The sequence below is a fragment of the Gymnoscopelus braueri genome (assembly GCF_963280865.1).
Source record: "Gymnoscopelus braueri genome assembly, chromosome: 21".
Classification (NCBI taxonomy): Eukaryota; Metazoa; Chordata; class Actinopteri; order Myctophiformes; family Myctophidae; genus Gymnoscopelus; species Gymnoscopelus braueri.
The window spans coordinates 4067755-4089151 of record NC_137623.1 but is presented as its reverse complement, the minus strand read 5'-3'; the positions used below and the strand labels follow the sequence as shown (position 1 = coordinate 4089151).

The 21397-nt window shown below is 43.0% G+C and overlaps 2 protein-coding genes across 2 annotated transcripts in view; both read left to right on the top strand.

Annotated features, from left to right (window-relative positions):
• LOC308077576 (cadherin-7-like) overlaps nucleotides 1-20192 on the top strand; it is a gene marked incomplete at both ends in the record, with an annotated part of 305706 nt that extends 285514 nt beyond the window's left edge. The window contains one exon of the mRNA XM_080418321.1: nucleotides 19600-20192. Within this exon, the coding sequence (XP_080274447.1) occupies nucleotides 19600-20192 (593 nt within the window). The remainder of the gene's footprint in view (nucleotides 1-19599) is intronic.
• The window catches only part of LOC308077428 (inositol monophosphatase 1-like), a 647768-nt gene that overhangs the window by 494970 nt on the left and 131401 nt on the right, over nucleotides 1-21397 (top strand). The gene's annotated exons all lie outside the window — the stretch shown is intronic.

The window sequence follows — 21397 nt, the reverse complement described above, 5'->3', positions numbered from 1 at the left end:
GGAGAAAGAGAGTACAGCTTGAAGAGGTGGAACCAGGTGAATGTTCCCGCTAACTTCCTTTTCATATGTCATATCAAATATTTCTATACTTGTGTATGGAATACAGATTGGTGTGAATGCGTTGCTGTTATCCCTCTAACAGCTCTCACCATGCAGGGTTTATCTCTCCCTCTTTCACTCAAGTATAAGAAATGGATTTCGTTTGTCATCGTTCCCTCGATACCTGGGCCTCTGCTCCATGCAAACACAGCTCACAGCTACACAAGAAGAGATCCTGAGCACTTTTGAGAGTTTAAAAGCAGTCTATCTATATTATTCATTATAGTATTCATGTTGAAAACATCTCAAACGTCTCAAAACAGCACTTCTAAGGCTTTCTGATAGTGTCACCACAATATATCCATGACAACCGACCGACCCCACTCAGCACTTAGAGCAGGCAAGGCTAAACAGAAGCAGTGTGGTTTGTCTGATTGCTTGCTTGCTTGCTTGATTGATTGATTGAATACTTCATTAACTCTTTAACTGCCAGAGTTTTTCAGAAATGTATCAAGCCATTGCGAGCGATTACGTGCATTTTTACTAACCTTTGAACAATCATAGAATATTAATTCACAGCGATCCACTCGGTGATTGCATCATTGCCCTACAGGGGTCTCGGAGAAATGTGTGGGGGGGGTAAGCTTGCCGTCGGGATAATCCATTCCATAGTTATGGTCAGTTGAATGTGGCTTGTTTTTGCCAAAAAACAATAGAAAGCAGAAACATTTTTACTTCTATAAATCCTATAATACGGAACGAAACCAGCTTCATTTGTCCGCAGCCTAGGATCGTTCACAGGCTGCGGAAGAGCGCCCTCTATCGTAAACACAAAATCTCGTCATTCTCGTCATTGGCGGTGTATGAGCCATTACAAAATATGACGAGCAATCTCGTCATTGGCAGAGTTAACAGTTTTGCAAAAAGTACAGAGGTACAGATATATGATAATGTTAAAAGGATAACACATTGTGGCCCTATGTATTCAATTCATCAATACTAGGAGCAGTAAAAGTATATTGACAGAAAAAAAGTGGGGGGTAGAGATGCGCAGATGGCCTCTCACGTCACCCGAATCCGCATGTACAAATTAATTATCCGCCCGTTATCCAACCGCAATAATTATATTATCCAATTTAAATATCCGCACCAACCGTCAAACCAAGTCAAAATATTATTATTTCTGGTATTCCCCGTTAGTTTTAGTAGCCTATTAGTTGTGCGATGCGATCACAAAATGCATTGATTTAGCCTATGGAATGTCGGTGCGTCGTTTTTAAACCTGTGCTGCGCTGAACATATACAGAGCGAACTGCTCTGCTGCGCTGAACATACAGACTCTGTGCGGCATCCAACATACAGGCATCCAACATACATGCGGCATCCAACATACAGAGCGCAGCACCGGTTTAAAAAAATTAATAAAAAATACGCACCGACATTCCATAGGCTAAATCAATGCATTTTGTGATCGCATCTCACAGAGGCTGCTCTACACACTCACACAGACACAAGCACGCAGAGATTTAGCTATTTTATGGATATATTAGATGTCATTAATTTATTTACCGCAATATTTCACCCGCGGTTTATCCGATATTAATTAATAATTATATTTGATTGACCCGAATCCACCCAAACCGCGGTTACTGCGGCAACCGCGGCTAAAACCGCGATCCGCGCATCTCTAGTGGGGGGTCATTTATGTTGCAAATTGCAGGCAGGTGTTCTTTTATGGAGGTTTTGAAGGAGGGTGGGGAGTCACACTTTTTGATGGCTGGTGGTGGTAGGGCATTACACTTTCTGGTGGCATAACGGTAGAATTAATTCATCCCCACGTTTGTGCCGAATCTGGGGGGAATGAGATCAGCGGAGCTCCCTCTGGCGTTGTGCCCGTGGGCGTTTCTCACTGTTTTGAAGTAGTCTGACAGGTACATGGGCACTGCATGGTACCTTGAGTGTCTTGGAAACCAGGCCCATTGAAAAAGTTGCTGTACTCTGTCCTCTACCCTGAGCCATCCTAGCCTGGTAAACCCTCCCTCCGGAAATCTCATTTCCATTTGATTTCAGGAGTGAGTCTGGCCTGATCGCCCATTCTGCAATATTGGCTGTGGGCTGGAGTTGGGCGGGAGTAATACCGTTGACTGACAACCCCTTCAGCCAATGATCGTTTTTCCCCTTCAGCCAATTGCAGTGCATTTTTACCACCTCCGCGACTAATGTGAAGCAACGGGACTTTTGAGATGGCCATGCCCAAAATGGTTGCCTTATTTGGATACATGCGTGTCACTGCCCGCCCCTGCCGGTTCTCTGAATGTTTATGTTTAAATAGGCTCTGTCATGATTAATTGACCACATAAATGAAGTTAAACAACTAAATTCTATCCAAACGATATCTTATAAGTAAATTACGTGCCTCAAAAAATAAGTTTGAGAGCGTTTTATAAATGAAAGTAAGCACTCGCAAAAACAACAATGGCTGCCGTTCGTCTTTTGACGGCTGCACTCAGGCTGCACTCGGCTTCATTCGGGGCTCACTCGAACTCGCCACCTGATTGGCCAACTGTCGCTGTCAATCACAGAACGATGAGCGACGACGCTGATAGGCTCGTCCATTTGGCGTACACAGCCAATATTGCAGAATGGGCGATCAGGCCAGACTCACTCCTGAAATCAAATGGAAATGAGATTTCCGGAGGGAGGGTTTACCAGGCTAGAGCCATCCCACCCTATAGCATCATGAACAGGGCTTAGATGTGTCCTGGGTGTAAGGTTTAGTAGTAACCTGATCAGTTAGTTTTGAGAGGTCTGACGTTTTGCTTTCAATCCATTGAGACCTGGAAAACGCGTCTGTGTCATTTTAAGAATTTCTTTGGCTATATTCAAAACTAGCAGATATACAAGCTCATAGCGATCTGCTAATATCGTGGACAATTTATGCAAATCTTTGAATATATATTTTTAAAGCGAAACGTTTGTAACTCAAATCTTTTCCTTCTGGGGATTACAAAATGTCTTCTAAATCCTGACTTATGTCGCTATAATCGTCAAGGACCCCCCAAAATGAAAAGTATTTGGCCGCGGACCCCCATCTGAAAATATGATGTTCTAGGGACTAAAGTAGTTAACATAGCAATCACAATCATTTTAACCACTTAATCCATTTATATGTTGGCTATTAAAATAATTGTCACTTCGTGCCGCGCAGCAAGCTTGTAGATCTAATATCTTTGACATTTTTTTTTAAATCGAAAATGTTTCAATAGCCTAAATCTCCTCTTCTGCGGGGTCTCCCTGACACAAAACATTTCAATTTGGGGGTCCTTGACATGAAAACGTTGGCAAACCAGTGTGTTACATGTTAACCCCCAAAAATAAACCTATAGGTTAGTCACCCCATGGAGGCTTGAATTCATGGAAAAATGTATTGTTTTTGTCTCATTCCTTTTTTTTTTCGCTAAATTTTTATCCCGCTCTTGTAACCCTATTTTTTACACCCAGTGCCAATTGTCTATGTAATCCTGGGCACTACCTTCCCTCTGCCAACCTAGGGAGGCCAGGGCCGAGCTCATGCCTCCTTCAATGCATGAGAGCCAACTAACCTTCTTATCACCTGACAGGGGGGAGTTTCCCTGGTAGGACGTAGCGCGTGGAAGGAACACGTTATTCCAACCAGTTCCCTTCCCCTCCATCAGGCGCCCCGGCTGACCAGGGGGAGGCAGTATAGTGACCAGGATTGCTGCATGTTTTTTGTGAGGGTATTAACTACCCTAGGAGACACGGGGAGAACATGCAAACTCCACACAGAGTAGGCCCTTTCACCAACCCCACCTAGGGTATGGGCACTGATGACGCGGAGGAGAGGACACGCCCACAGCGTCCCCTGCGGGAATCGAACCCAGGACCTTCTAGCTGTGAGGCGACAGCGCTACCGACTGTGCCCCCATCGTTTTTGTCTCATTCCTGAGACAATAATGTGATGACCAGCGGACCGGTAAGGCAGCGGTTCCGGTAGGAGAGACAAAGGATACTCTTTGTGTCTCCTACCGGAACCGCTGCAGGTCATCAAATTATTGGCATCCATCATCATCATCATCATCATCATCATCAATAACCAGGCTTATTAATACAGATGAAGAGGCACTGAGTCGTGACTGCATCATGGCTCATTAGAAAAACACAAAGATTGTTTCCCTTCAGAACCAAATTAATTGTTTCATGTCTTTGTGATCGTGACATCCACAGAACCAGACCAAAAATAGTATATACGCTCAATGAAGTGAAATTAATTTATGACGGTACTGTCTGTCTGTCTGTCTGTCTGTCTGTCTGTCGGTGTCTCTCTCTCTCTCTCTCTCTCTCTCTCTCTCTCTCTCTCTCTCTCTCTCTCTCTCTCTCTCTCTCTCTCTCTCTCTCTCTCTCTCTCTCTCTCTCTCTCTCTCTCACTGTTGAAGGTTGCCTCCCTTCATTACGATACAGAACACATTTTATGATGAATGAAACCGTCAAAGAACAACATTGGTGGAAGGTGTGTGTGTGTGTGTGTTTGTGTGTGTGTGTGTGTGTGTGTGTGTGTGTGTGTGTGTGTGTGTGTGTGTGTGTGTGTGTGTGTGTGTGTGTGTGTGTGTGTGTGTGTGTGTGTGTGTGTGTGTGTGTGTGTGTGTGTGTGTGTGTGTGTGTGTGTGTGTTGGACTGATCGTGGTATTGCAAATGAAAAAAAAAATGAAAAAAGTAACGTTGCCTCAGGACACAGACTTAGAAGTAATGGCCTTCAGTTTAATCTACCTCCTGTGTGTGTGTGCCTGTGCGTGCATTCATTTGTGCGTGTGCATTCATTCGTGTGTGTGTCCTTACTTGTCCCCATTTGCCTGTTCTGCTCAACTGGACTTTCTCTTCACTTCCTACTCTGTCTCCTTTCATCCCCCCACACACGCAGACACACACACACACACACACACACACACACACACACACACACACACACCCCCACCCACCACCCCTGTGGGCTTTGAGCGGCGCTAACAGTTGCTTCTCTATTCTGATCTTGTGTGATCACAATAGTACCTTTTTTTTGCTATGTCTGCTCCAGTGTGTCCTCTCTCTCCTCTCCTTCATCTCTCATGTGAGATCTATCTCTCAGTCTAAGGGTAATTGACAACGATTGTGTGTCTGTGATTGCGCGGCGACTGATGTAGGCCTACCGATTTGGAACCAGCACGAAAAGTATAAAGAGACAGAACAAGACTTGCTTTTTTTTTTCCAACAATATGTTTATAGATTTTTTTCCTTTTTCCCCACAAAATATTTCAACATTACATTACATACACAACAGAAAGCAAAATGGACAAGTACAGTTAAAGGAGAGATCCGGACATTTTAAGTCTTATCTTTGATGTGTCGCTAATCACTCACCATCATTGAAATGGACGTTGAGTTATTCCAGAGAGTCCCCTGTCCTGCAGTCTGTCGACCCCCTCCGTTGGCATAATGGGAGCCCGTGTAAGAGTGAAATTTGTCAGGTTATAATAGACGATATTCACTTTTACACAGGCTCCCATTATGCCAACGGTGGGGGTTGACAGACTGCACGACACGGGACTCTCTGAAATAACTCAACGTCCCTTTCAATGATGGTGAGTGATTAGCGACACATCAAAGATGACACTTAAAATGGCCGGATCTCTCCTTTAAACATTACAAGACAATCACTAAAAAAACTAAAGAATAACACACAATGACATCAGCACTACTCCTCTCCAGATTCTTCCATTAAATGTGACAGATTATTGTTTTCCATGTACTGTATGAAACGACCCCCACACCTCCTGAAACATCTCTTGTTTGTCCTTAATGATATACGTGATTTTCTCCAGCGGTAGACATAAAGACAGTTCCCTGAACCACTGTGCAATGCTTGGTTTGTCCGGCCTCTTTCAGGTCCATGCTATTACTCTTTTAGCTTGTAAAAGACAAATATCTATAAATATTCTCTCATTGCGCTTTATTCTGGGTCCAACTGGAAGACTTGCTTTTTAGTGCTTTTTTTTACAAGGTCAATCTCATGGGTACCACAGTCACATCCCATCCCTCGCTCATCTTTTCATATACGTTTGTTTCTACCAGTGGTGTAAAGTAACTAAGTACATTTACTCAAGTGCTGTAATTAACTCATTCCCATGCCAGACTTATGTCTGGCTGTGTTTGCCCACTGCCAGCAGTGTTTGTTTGTTTTACCTTTCAACTGGTCACAGAAAATGTATATTCATTACGATCGCTGTCCGATCATTTGTAAACACACACGCTATGTGTGTGTGTCGACCAGAAGAAAAATAATCCAACCGGGACATCCCCTTCTCTTGCAGCAGCATGTTGAAAATAGTCTCGCAAAATGCAGGGGAATGTTTTAACCTATTAATACCTGGAACGCATCTGTGTCACTTTAGATGTCTTTGGCTATTCAAAAATAGCAGATATACAAGCTCATAGCGCGGCACCGAGTGCCGCGCTATGAGCTTGTAGATCTGCTATTTTTGAAAAAATCGTGAAAAACTTTTTTTTAAGATTTTTTTTCCAAAAACTGTTAGGATTTAGATTATTTTTAAAGAATCGCCTCAGGTCTTAAAGGGTTAATGAAAAAGTTTACTCAAGTAACATTTTGAACACAGGCCCTTTACTTGCAACAGAATATTTCTACATTGCGGTATTGATACTTTTACTGAAGTAAAAAAAATTTAACACTTAAAGAGTATTCCCCCCCCCCCCCCCCTCTTTTAAACCGAATCCACACAATTAGTCTTGACACAAATGTGGCGCTTGTAGGTCTGCTATTTTCAGCGTGACACAGCGGTGCGACGGAGCATAAATCAGGCTTTAGTCGTCTTTTACGCTCCTCATTGTGTTCTACTAACCCTCCCCCGCGCCCCTCGCCCCCCCCCCCCCCCCCCCTTCCACGACACTCCCTCCCCATCCACTCCCCTCGACGCGTCTAATTCAAGTCGCCCCTCCTCGCCATCGCCCGAATCTTATTAACGCCGATAGTAGTGAAAGAGAGCCTCCAGATAGATCCAGTCTTGGTTATTCATCAACTCTGTTCCCCAGGAATTGGTTCCTAGGTGCTTTTATAACAAAGTATATAAGCTACACTATATTACACCGCGCTCACACACTTCTCCAGCTGCCCGCGGTGCCACCTGCCAGCGGCCAGGAAAACTCTGCTGGCCGTCGCTATAGCCCAGGCGCCCGCGGGCACATTAGCGCCGGGGCTACGCTTTCCTCCATGGCCTCGCCGGTCATTAATCATCGCTTGATAATTTTAGATTCCAAGAAACTCGTCCTCTATGTAAGTTATGTTGGCAAATATAAATATATATATATATATATATATATATATATATATATATATATATATATATATATATATATATATATGTATATATTATATCGCTGTTGTCAGGCAGAAACCTCTTATCTCCATATTTTTTTTTTATCCCACGATTTTGGAACCTATTTTTTCACCCAATACCTATTGCCTGTGTAATCCTGGGCGCTACTCTCCCTCTGACAGCCTGGGGAGAGCCCCGGACTGAGCTCATGCTTTCCTTCAATGCATGAGGAGTGAGCAGGCCGCTTCTTATCACCTGACAGGGGGGAGTTTCCCCGGTAGGACGTAGCTTCGTATCACCTGACAGGGGGGAGTGTCCCCGGTAGGACGTAGCTTCTTATCACCTGACAGGGGGGAGTTTCCCCGGTAGGACGTAGCTTCTTATCACCTGACAGGGGGGAGTTTCCCCGGTAGGACGTAGCTTCTTATCACCTGACAGGGGGGAGTTTCCCTGGTAGGACGTAGCTTCTTATCACCTGACAGGGGGGAGTGTCCCCGGTAGGACGTAGCTTCTTATCACCTGACAGGGGGGAGTGTCCCCGGTAGGACGTAGCTTCTTATCACCTGACAGGGGGGAGTTTCCCCGGTAGGACGTAGCTTCTTATCACCTGACAGGGGGGAGTGTCCCCGGTAGGACGTAGCTTCGTATCACCTGACAGGGGGGAGTGTCCCCGGTAGGACGTAGCTTCTTATCACCTGACAGGGGGGAGTGTCCCCGGTAGGACGTAGCTTCTTATCACCTGACAGGGGGGAGTTTCCCCGGTAGGACGTAGCTTCTTATCACCTGACAGGGGGGAGTTTCCCCGGTAGGACGTAGCGCGTGGAAGGAACACGTTATTCCAACCAGTTCCCATCCCCTCCATCAGGCGCCCCGGCTGACCAGGAGGAGGCAGTATAGAGACCAGGATTACTGCATGTTTTTTTTGTGAGGGAACGTACCCTAGGGGACACGGGTAGAACATGCAAACTCCATATCTCTATATTTTAACTTTTTGAGTATGTGTCACACAAAGGCATCAAAAGTAGCAGATCCACAAGCTCGAAACGCGGCGCGAAGCGACACGTTTTGAGCTTGCAGATCTGCTACTTTGGCTATTTTAAAATTTGAATCCAGTGAAAAGTAACCGTTTTGGACATGTGAGTTTTCCACCCGACAGAGACGAGATATATGCACTGTATGCATCATTTTCTTGTAAATGTACTGTAACTGCCATTTAAAACATCTCTGTGTACGATACAGCCTTGTTTATTTCCAAAGATATTCAACTTCCAAAAACTACAAAGAGTCAAATCATTATTTTGTTACGACTCAATGGCTTCCTGTTTCCTGTTTACAGGTCAGGTGGAGTACGGCTCGTTCCTCCAGATGGCCAATTAAAGACTAAACTTTATGTAGCGCTGATACAACGCTCCCACGATGCCGTTTTCTCCGGCGACTGATTCTCCTCCCTCGCGCTCATCGTCGTTCTGTCAGTCCGTCCGTCCGTCCAGCCATCCTGTTCGCTCCGTCAAAGTGTCTATACATCAAACATCGACAATGCACCCTACGCCAGTGGTTCTCAAACTTTTTCATGTGAAGGACCCCCAAAATGATAATGTATTTGGCCCCGGACCCCCATATCAAATATGTTGTTCCAGAGACCCCCCAGAGGCAAAGATTTGAGTTAAAGATGTCCGCTTAAAAATATATACATATTCAAAGGTTTTCACACATTTTCACGATTTTTCTGAAATTGCAGATCTACAAGCTCATAGTGCGGCACTCTGTAGATCTGCTATTTTTGAATAGCTAAAGTATTAAAGGTTACGCTATATTAACCCATTTTGCTGGGGACCCCCTGGAACCCCAAGAACCCCCATGCCTTAGGCCATCCGTCCGTGTGCGTGTGGCATTCCAATATTTCAGTCACGCCATCTGTTTACAGGGGTCTTGAACAGGGGGTCTGGACCGGGACCCCTAGGGGGTCCTCAGAGTTACTACATTTGGGGGGGGGGGGCGCCAAATCTTTGTGCGATAGGATAGCATCCCTATTCTGGAGAGAACTTTAGCCGGAAATAGCCGATCTACAAGCTCACAACGCATCGCGGTGCGAGGCGTTGTGAGCTTATAGATCTGCTATTTTCATTTTCTATAAAGAGGTTTGGTGTAGAGGGAAAAAGAGCAGACCAAGAGCAGACCAAGTACCAAGTCAATTAAAGGGACTACACCATGAATTCAAAAATAATAATAATATTGAATATCATATTGTTTATGTCCCTGAAACGTTTTTCAAAAGGTTTGAGCCTAAAGCAAGCCTCAGATATACTCATTCCAACTAACTTCTCTCTGGCTTATAAAGCACTTTCACCTGCAATACCACATTGTCCTGTTTGGCACGGGGCGCTATAGACCATATTCACACGGCGGCCATCTTGGAATTTAACATTGAAAGTGCCGCCACCCGGGGTGGCTACTTTCATTGACTTCATAGAAACATGGCCGCCGTGTGAATATGGTCTATTGAGCCAGTTTGTATGCATGTTATCTCCTGGTTCTGTGTGGAAAAAGTAAAAAATAAATAAATAAGGAACTTTGAACTGAAAAATGGGAGGGATTGTACCCTGACGTGACGTCACGTCAGGGACCAAATCAGTTTGGCCTCTTTTGAGACCAATTTACAGAAAACCCCAGATTTGCTGTGAAAGCCTGAGTGTTCAAACTGGGGTATTTGTGGGGATAGAAGAGAGGTAGGGGAGACCAAAAACACACAAAAAAGAAGAAAAAGATCAAATTCATGGTGTAGTCCCTTTAACATGAATCCATGACGCTACAGAACACAGATGACAGTGCTGCCAAACACGTCAATGACACCGTCTATGAAATATATGAAAACGTTTAATCTGCAACATCATTTTCTATAGTGCAGGGGTCCCTGCTTCATCAATATCTCCCAGCTAGGGGGTCCTTCGCCTGTAAAACGTCAAAGACCCCCTGGTCTATACATCAAAATCGACAATGCACCCTACGTTTTTTTCCAAACGCCGTCCGTCCGTTTGCGCCGCGCGGCATTCCGACGCCCTTCCCAGTCGCCATTTTTTTTTTGAAAGGCCATGAAGGGCAATACTTCAGTCTGGCCATCTGTTTACGGTCTCTATTATCAGGGGCGCCGCAGCAGCAACACGGAGACATTGTAGGTGTTATGAGTGACACGGCAAAGTGATTTATCAGTCGCCTATTGGACGTAAACGGCAACGAGACGGCTACACCGAGACGGAGAGAGATTGCTTGTAATGAGAAAGTTCATTATAGTGATGCTCTACGCTGTTGGGGTGGGGGGGGGGGGGGGGGGGTGGAGGGAGGGGGGGAGAAATGCCAGCTCACACAGCGAACTCTCCTTTGCTCAGCATTGATTGTGCTTGATGGATCATTTATGCAATTCAATTACAGCAAAGCCGGTGTAACGGTGAATTGATCCCCCCCGTTTCTGTTCCAGTTCATTTTGCATCAACTGTAGGAATGGGAAGAGGACTGTATCAGTGTTTTGTTCATTACTGTGTCAGGACCGTGTGTTTTATACCATACTGACTGGTTTGGAGATCATTGTTATGCACTCTGCGCCACCGTTTGGAGGATTTCACGAGAGAAATAAGCAACCAGGTCTATCTATGCAAGCTCAAAAGAAGTGACTATATAGGGCCACATGAGCACTTTAAACCTATATCCATAGGCTATTTGAAAATAGCTGATCTACAAGCTCACAACGTGTCGCGATGCGACGCGTTGTGAGCTTGTAGATCTGCTATTTTCAAAATGTTTTATTTTTATTTTATGTGAACAATTTGGAATATTTTTGAAACATTTTAATGTTAGATGAGGACGGACGAATACAAATTAATTTGGCGATCCTTCACCTGAAAATATTTCAGAACCACCGGGTTAAACAACATTTAGGAAACAAGGCCAAATAAGCAATTAGACTTTGCAGCCTGCACACTACCAATATTTACAAGCGGCGTATACAGAAAAACAAGCCCAAAGTTGCTTATAATAAGCTGACATGGCAATACTGGTATGCATACAGTTTTGCTTTGTGTCTGTCATGTTAAAGGGATAGTTCACCCAAAAAAGTACTTTTTTTCTATGGATGAGTCACCCCATGGAGACTTGAATTCATGGATATTCTTTAGTTTTTGTCTCATTCCTAAGACAATAATTTGATGACCGGCAGCGGTTCCGGTAGGAGACACAAAGAGTCTCCTTTGTGTCTCCTACCGGAACCGCTGCCTACCGGTCTGCTGGTCATCACATTATTGTGTTAGGAATGAGACAAAAACAAAAAAAAATATCCATGAATTCAAGTCTCCGTGGGGTGACTGATCCATAGAAAAAAGACCGGCTTCGAATGCTATCAATGCATTGAATGGGACATTATCACGTTTTATCAGACCATTGAATGGGCGAGTAAGCAACGAGTAGGCGATATACTGACCTACCCGCCATTTATCAGACCATTCATTGGGCGTAATCAGGAGATACTGACCTACCCGGAGGCAGAACAGTCCCCACAACATGATTTACCATTCTGTGCCTATCGGTACATAACTCGGACGGCGCTGAGTAGGCTCAATTAAGTGAACGTCACAACGTTCGGGACGCTGCAACTCGCTCTCTTAAGCTTGCTCGGTGGTCCCTCACGTGGCTCCAGTTCGCTTGAGACTGCTGCACGCCTCCGTCATGGTCCCAAACCGAACCCAAAACTTAACTTTATAAGTTATCTCCGTCTGTAGGTCAGTATGTCCTGATAACCCTAAAAAGGTCTGATAAATCAGTATCAACGTGATAATGTCCCATTCAATGCATCGATAGTATCCGAATCAGGTGAGAAAAACTAAATAGTTTTGGGTGAACTATCCCTTTAACACATTGATTGCCAAGATATTAAACATATTTTTCTATCCCCGTGCCAGCGTATAATTACCTCAATCCGATATTTGAAACGCTGCGGAACCGACATTGTGTATAAAAAAACACACGAAAAAAGTTCCCTGTGAGTAGACGGGAAGGATCTGTGTATCCATGGGAACGACAAGTTTCCAACCGCGATCCGCCATTTTGGAGCTTTGGTCCGCTGAAAGGTAACCGCCTTCCATTCCGACATCTCACTACTCCGACTAGTGGCTTCCGCGTGCGGTTAGGGTTAGTGTTAGGTATAGGGTTAGTAACCGTCGGAAAGGCGACATGCACCCCCGCTGAAAACGGGTGGTTTTCAATAGAAAAAAACCAAACTGAGTTACAGCCGTTTTTTCTGAAAATCCCATCATTGGGGCGGGAGGAAGTGACGTTTTTTTGGAATGATGTCACATCCACATTTTTCTTCTCTGAGAGACGATGGATCATTCCAAAGCTGTGTTAGGTCGCCCCTTGTGGAATTTTCCCCCCAAAAAATGAAAGAACGCATATATGCGATCTAGGCAATCAAGTGATGGATTTGAAAGAACGCATAATGCGATCTTGGCAATCAATGTGTTAAGCTATTAGTAGACCCCTGAGTTAAGCTATTTGTATGCTCGGCCCTCCACCTTTGTGTAGGGACGTGATTGGCTGTTGGCCAGCTTCCAGGCGTTGTGATGCAGAGCGGCAGGCTGCCTTCGAGGCATTAAAAACCCCCTAAAGAGCTTTGTTGGAAAGTACTGCGAATATTCTATTCCGATGCTCTCTGCCACTTTGTGATTCACTTTGGAGAAGCCCCGCTGAATCCAATGAGATCCTGGAATGACTCAAACGGCTCTAATGAGAAGAGACTGTTATTTTCTGCTGATTTTTTTTTCCTTCTTTCTTTCTTTCTCTCTTTTTTTCTGTTTGTCTGTTAACCCTTTAAGACCGGAAATGCATATACTGTGTCATTTCAAGATGTCTTTGGGCTATTCAAAAATAGCAGATCTACAAGCTCATAGCGCGGCACCGAGTGCCGCTCTATGAGCTTGTAGATCTGCTATTTTTGAAAAAATCTTGAACATTTGTGCAAATCATTGTATATATATTTTTTTTTTAAAGCGAACATTTTAACTCAAATATTTGCTTCTTTTTGGGTCCCTGGAACAACATATTTTGAGATGGGGGTCCGCGGCCAAATACATACAATTTTGGGGGTCCTTGACATGAAAAAAGTTTGAGAATCACTGATTATAGCAACATACGTTTTTTTTTTTAAACTGTTAGGATTTAGAAGACATTTGTAGAATCCTAACCCTAACCCAGAAGCAAAGGTTTGAGTTACAAATGTTCGCTTTAAAAAATATATATATTCAATGATTTGCACACATGTTCACCATTTTTCAAAAATAGCAGATATACAAGCTCATAGCGCAGCACCGAGTGCCGCGCTATGAGCTTGTAGATTTTTCAATAGCTCAAATAAATCAAAAAAATTACACAGATGCGTTCCCCATCGTAAAGGGTTAACTTTGAAGCAAAACTTTGAAACACAGCCAACATCTTGTTGAGCGTTTCTTCATGAATATTAGTAGAGAGGCTTGGTAAGTGCCAGACAAATTGTGAATACTAGCCTTCCTAGACTTTCTGAATGAATGTATAAATGAATGAGTTTATTTCGATCATTAATTAAAAAACAAATAAAATACAAAATAGAGACAAAAAAAACAGAGTACCAACAACAACTTTCGAAAATGAGTAGCCTAAGATGAAGTGTAAACTTATAAAGTATTGGTAGCAAAATATACTTAAAGTACCACAATTAAAAGTACTAGAATGTTTGAAAATATAGCTGTGAGCATGTAGATCAGCTGTTTTCAAATAGCCTATGTATGTATGAAACAGCGCTAAAGTGGTTAATGTATCTTTTATAATATAATAATTTATATCTGCAAACTAGCTAGTAACTGAAGTTTTCAAATAATTGTAGTGGAGTAAAAGTATAATATTTGCCTCAGATATTTAGTGGAGTAGAAGTAAAAGTATTGAAAACTGGAAATACTCCAGTAAAGTAAAAAATACCTCAAAATTGTACTTAAGTACAGTATTTGTGTACATATACGTAGTTACTTTACACCATTGGCAAACTCCAAACTGATGATTATTATTATATTATAAAACATACATCAACCAATTCAGCCCTATTTTATACATAGGCTATTTGAAAATAGCAGATCTACAAGCTCACAACGCGTCGCGATACGCCGCGTTGTGAGCTTGTAGATCGGCTATTTTTAAACATTTTTGTACTTTTAATTTTGGTACTTAAGTATATTTCGATGCCAATACGTTTGAGCTTTTACTCGAGTAACCTTTTTTTTTTTTTTACACAACCCAAACATATCCACTGCGTGTTCTAATAAAAACATACAAAATGCATCTCACTTTCTGCAGCAAACCAACCAGTCACCATGTTACCCAACAGAGAACCACCAGCCCATTCATCAGTGTCCCTCTCCCCTCTCCCTCCCTCTCCCCCCCCCTCCTCCCATTTGCTCCCTTATTATGAGGTGTGAACTGGTATTTGCCTCCCTTCAGTTCCGCGGTCCTCCATCTCTCCAGCCCCGGCGCGCCGGATAGACGCCGCAAAGACAAAAAAAAAGAAATATGGAGCCCACGGAACGATATTTCACTGGCAGCCCGTGTGACGTTGATGGATAGAGGATCATTAGACATTTGCCAGTTTTGCTTGGGAGGAGAGTTATTTTCAGCAATAATGTATGGGAGGGGGGGGGGGGAGAGAGAGAGAGCGAGAGCGAGCAGGGGTTGGAGGAGGGGGTTTCTGGGTAAGATCTCAGAAGGACATGTTTTTTGCACTCCAGTGAAGTTTTCCTTCCTCTTCTGGTGCTACAACGCTATACAGAATGGATGTGATGTGAAATATGTGATAGTTATAGTTTCTAGGTATGTAATGCGCAGGTTCTCAGACTTTTTTCAGGTCAGGCACCCCCAAATTGATACGTATTGATACCGCATCATTGCGAGCTTGTAGATCTGCTATTTTTTTACTACAAAGATTTCATGCATTTCATACATTTGAAAACTTGTGAAATGGGACATTCTGCATAATGAGTACTTTCTACTTTTGGTACTTTAAGTACATGTTGATTCCAATACCTTTGTACTTTTACTCAAGTAAAAAAGTTGAATTCCAGACTTTTATTACTTATTTTACTTTTTTTTACTTAGTATTTCTATATTGCAGTACTTTTACTTACGTAAAACATTTGAGTACTTTATCCACCACTGAAAATGAACCCGGAACAGGAAACGGAGCTTGTTACCAACTAGCCTCGATCTCCAGGCTTTTATTTTTTATTTTTTTGCTAATAAATAAAAGCCTGGACCAGCGAGTCGGTGTTCCGGGTATAGGAAGTGTTTCATTTCCCCAACCAACCAGAGCGCAGTGGGCGTCGCTCCAAATGTTGTGTTGACGGGGGCGGGGGCTGACGGACAGATCGGTGAACCAATGGGATCGCACGCAATTCTCTCTCCGGAGATGTTAAACCCGCCCCTCTATTAGACCCTCCAGAAAAACGCGGGCAAAAATCCTTGATTATGCGGGCTAAAACTCTTGATTATGCGGGCTAAAACTCTTGATTATGCGGGCTAAAACTCTTGATTTTGCGGGCTAAAATCCTTGATTTTGCGATGAAATATGCGGTTTTTTTTGCAATTTTATGCGGTGAAATTGCGGGAAGTTGCAAAATATGCGAAAAATTTTGAAATATGCGGCAATATGCGGCAATATGCGTTATGCGAAACGTTGCGAAAAATGCGAAATATGTTAAAAGTTGCGAAATATGCGATGCGATGCAGCGTTTTTGAAAAAACGTTACCCCCGCATAATTATGCGCCATTTTGCTGATTATGCGGTAAATTAGGCGATCTTATAAACTAATTTTTCTGGAGGGTCTACTCTATGCCAGATATGAGCCACGCTAGGAGCAGTCTAGTTACTAACTAACAGAACCTGGCAGTACGTACAGTATCTCATTTAGTTCACACCTAATCCTTTTATGAAGGAGAAATCAATATGGATAGTAGGCCTATGCCTTCTGAATCCCCGGCAGACACTTTCTAATCCATCTGCAACTTGGAGATAAATACCAAATTAATTGCCATATTGAATTGTTGTTTGTTTATAGAATGAAGAGTTTTAAAACAAAACCACTTCCATGAGATTAGTCTTTTCAGGAGTCGGATCGCAGCAATGAACTTGGCATAACCGGGGAATCGCATTGACATGAATGAAACTGTATTATCTTCATCAATAAGCACAAACTGCTTCACGAGAACAACGTTGGTGTAACTAAGCTAGCTGAACTAAACATGGCAGATGAGGAAGACAATGTTTCTCTATAGCTGGTTGGTGGAGATAGATATTACAAAAAAAGGGAAGGGCTGTTGTTAAAATGACATAATTAAAAGTCCCTTCATGATGCGTACAAGGGAGCCAAATAAAAATAGCCTGTTGGATGTAATAACATATCCAGCCTACCAAAAAATGACTGGGTGGTCAAACGCACTTTTTTTTGTGTATTTTCTTTGGTCATTTAGACCGGCAAAGAATCTGTAATTTTTAGATTTATTTGGCTCTTCAAAGATAGCAGATATACAAGCTGTGCCGCGCTATGAGCTTGTAGATCTGCCATGTTTGAAAAATCGTGAACATTTGTGCAAATCTTTGAATATATATATTTTTTTTTAAAGCGAAATTTGTTTTAATATCTTGTTCCAGGGACCCCCCAGAAGCAAAGATGTGAGTTACAAATGTTCAATTTAAAAAAAAGTATATATTCAAAGATGTGCATACATTTTCTGGATTTTTCAAAAAAAATAGCAGATCTACAAGTTCATAGCGCTGCACTCGGTGCTGCGCTATGAACTAGTTTATCTGCAATTGTTTTAATAGCCAAAGAAATCTAAAAATGACACAGATGCGTTCCCGGTCTTAATGGGTTAAGGAACATACCACAAAAGAGTTAAATGTTCGTGTTATGGGATCTTTAAGACGTTGTAATTGTATTCGTCCTTGGTTTGGCAATTATATCCTTATCAAAGTCAATTCAGGTCAGCCTTCATTGTTCACCTGAAAGCATTCTGCCAGGAGGATCTAGTCAGCATAAATCATATATGCATTATAATGAAAAGCAATACAATAAAGTTACACAGAAATTGACAGCTTAAAAGCCAAAGTGATTATAGCACATTTAAGGACAGCAAGCTCTGCATTTTAGAGCTACAGTACAGCATTAACCCATTAAGACCGGGAACACCATCTGTGTAATGTTTTTGATTTCTTTGGACTGTTAAAAAATAGCAGATCTACAAGCTCATAGCGCGGCACCGAGTGCCGCGCTATGAGCTTGTAGATCTGCTATTTATTTATTTTTAATCGTGGGGAAATCGTGGGTCTTTGAATATATATATATATTTTTAAAGCGAACATTTGTAACTCAAATCTTTGCTTCTGGGGGGATTCTGCAAATGTCTTCTAAAACACTCTTTTGAAAAAACGTATGTTGCTATAATATCAGTGGTTCTCAAAAATGATATGCATTTGGCCGTGGACCCCCATCTCAAAATATTTTGTTCCAGGGACCCCCAGAAGGTGTAACAGAGTTAAAAATGTTAGCTTTAAAATATATATTCAAAGATTTGCTCACATTTTCACGATTTTTCCAAAAATAGCGGATCTACAAGCTCGTAGCGCGGCACTCGGTGCCGCGCTAGGAGCTTGTAGATCTGCTATTTTTTAATAGCCCAAATAAATCTTAAAATGACACACAGATGCGTCCCCTTACCGGTCTTGATGGGTTAAGCGATGGAGTTCAAGTCACGACCAGCGTTGCCAGGTCTGCTTATTATAAGTGATTTTGTCTGTGGACTCCCATCTGAAAACAATTTGTGCCAGGGAAATGTTCCAAAAACATTGTTTTAAAATAGCCAACGCATATACGTTTAAAGTGCTCATGTAGCCTATTAGTCGCTTCTTTTTGGGCTTGTTCTCATTGACCTGGCTGCTTATTTCTCTCGCAAAATCTGGCAACGCTGGTCACGACTGCGGTTTCAAACAGTATAGTTCATTGGCTCTGTGGCCCCAGTGGCCTTGAGGGTTAGAGTGTCCGCTCAGAGATTGGGAGCTTGGAGTTTGGTCCCCCACCTAGGTCATATCAACTGGCATATGGCACTCAGGGTTGGATTGGGGGTGAGTTCCTGTGTAATACTAGTGCAGGGGTAGGCAACCTTAGGCATGGGTGCCTAACATTGGCACAGGGGAGGGTGATCACTGGCACACTGGCATACGTGGGAGATAGAGGATTTTGGTTTGAAGTAAAATATATATAAACAAAACCTGTCAATTAAAGTAAGTCCCCTCACATTTGTATGCAAATTACATCCTGCACATAATTCTACATTCATTCAAACTCTGAACTCTGACTGGAGAATTGGAGTCTGGGAGATTATATGGTTATATGTTATTGGCAAAACAAGGAGTGAATGGAGCAGCAAATCTTCGGATCACGATATCTTGGGTTCTGAACAATTCTTTCCAAAAAAGAAAAAAACACTTGTGATAACTTGTTCTTGGCACTCAGAGAGTTAATGTTTACATGGCACACTGACTGATCTAGAAAATAAAAACATGGCCAACCCCTGTACTAGAGTATCTCGTCCAAAGGGTGTTGTCAGTGGTGTAAAGTACTGTACTTAAGTACAATTTTGAGATATTTGTACTTTACTTGAGTATTTCCAATTTCCAATACTTTTACTTCTACTCCACTACATCTCAGAGGCAAATATTGTACTTTTACTCCACTACAATTATTTGAAAACTTGAGTTACTAGTTACTTTGCAGATATAAACTATGATATAATGAAACATACATTAACCACTTTAGCCCTATTTTATACAGAGGCTATTTGAAAATAGCAGATCTACAAGCTCACAACGCGTCGCAGCGCGACGCGTTGTGAGCTTGTAGATCGGCTATTTTCAAATATTTAGTACTTTTACTTTTGATACTTTAAGTACATTTTGATGCCAATACTTTTGTACTTTTACTCAAGTACATTTTTTATTCTGGACTTTTACTTGTAACAGAGTATTTTGATATTGCAGTATTGGTACTTTTACTTAAGTAAAGAATTTGAGTACTTTTTCCACCACTGCTTACTTTACTCCCTCCTCCTCTCTCCACAGTGATGGTGCTGCTGATCGTGACCGTGCGGCGCCGGCGGAAGGAGCCGCTGATCCTGGAGGAGGAGGAGCGCGACGTCCGCGAGAACATCGTGCGCTACGACGACGAGGGCGGCGGCGAGGAGGACACGGAGGCCTTCGACATGGTCACGCTGCGCAACCTCAACGCCATGCGGGACCCCAAGGCGCGGCGCGACGTCACCCCGGACACGCCCACCTTCTTCCACTTCCCCACGGCGGCGGCGGTGACGACAACAACGTCGTCCTCCTCCCACCAATCGCGTCGTCCGCCGGCCTACAAGTGCCTGCCGGACAACGTGGTCTTCCGCGAGTTCATCTGGGACCGCCTCAAGGACGCCGACGTGGACCCGTCGGCGCCGCCGTACGACTCGCTGCAGACGTACGCGTTCGAGGGCAGCGGCTCCGTGGCGGAGTCGCTGAGCTCGCTGGAGGAGGAGTCGCTGAGCACGGACGGTTCGGAGCAGAACTACGACTACCTCGGCCAGTGGGGGCCGCGCTTCAAGAAGCTGGCCGACCTGTACGGCAACGGCAACGGCAACGGCAACGGCAGCGAGGGCACCAGTGTTTTCTCATAGCCTCGAAAGATATCGTTATCTGATGTGTCTTTGTTTTAAAAAAGGAAAAAAAGTCCCAACGACAGTAATTTATTGCGATCAGTGACAACAAACGTCTTGCCTGTCGTGGCCGTGGGAGAAGAACGATCTAGAATTGAGATATAACGCTTAAAAAAAGAAGGAAATGAGAATATAAAAACACACGTTTCAACTTCAAAGGGTTTGGGTTTGTTTACCTCCCCCTTTGTATGGAATCTCAGAGGCGCGGTGCGCTGAGAATTGACTTAGATTTCCCAAAGTGGCTCGACTAAAAAGGAAACCTTTGTGCGCTTAAGACATTGAAGGTTTTGGGGGATTTGGACTCAGGTCTTGCCGGACAGCAGAGTACATAGTGTTTTTTTATTTTCGTTGTTTGTTTTTTTTTCTTTCTTGGGAGGCACCGGGTACTTTCATTCCAGCAATGGGCACTAAGGCGCCCATCACTGTTGCTTTGATGCCTCTTCCTTTTGCTCTCTTTGTGCTAAAGAAGAAGAAAAAATATATAAATATACAAAATGTTTCTCCTGAAGTGCTCCTATGCGCCCTGTCAGTAGCCACTTGACTATTATTTGAAAATTGAGAACAGTTTCTATATGTTTCCGTTGGGGTTGTGTGGGACAGACGTGGTTATGGGGGCTGTGTTTTTTTCCACAGACGTTTAATACAGAACTACAAAAAAAACGAACATCAATGGACTTCAAAAGTGCACCTACAACCATGCAAGTATAAACAACCACTTAAACCGACGTGGCGAGGGAGTGTTTTTTTGTTGTTTATTTTTTTTAGGTGTGCAGTTAAAGCAGAGACGGTTATGCGCATATTTTGATACAGGAAAAAGCATTACAATCTCTTCTTCTCGACAAATGCTTTTAACAGATGTTACAATGTGGTCTTTTGTGTCTTTGAATCTGTTTTTTTCCCCCCCTTCGTTCTTTCTATCGCCGAGTTCACTTCACGGACGGTCAGTGGTGGAAAGTGACTAAGTACATTTACTTAAGTACTGTACTCAAGTACAATTTTGAGGTACGTGTACTTTGCTTGAGTATTTTCAATTTCCGTTACGTTTACTTCTACTCCACTACATCTCAGAGGCAAATATTGCACTTTTACTCCACTACAATTATTTGAAAACTTTAGTTACTAGTTACTTATCAGATATAAATCATGATATTATGAAACATACATTA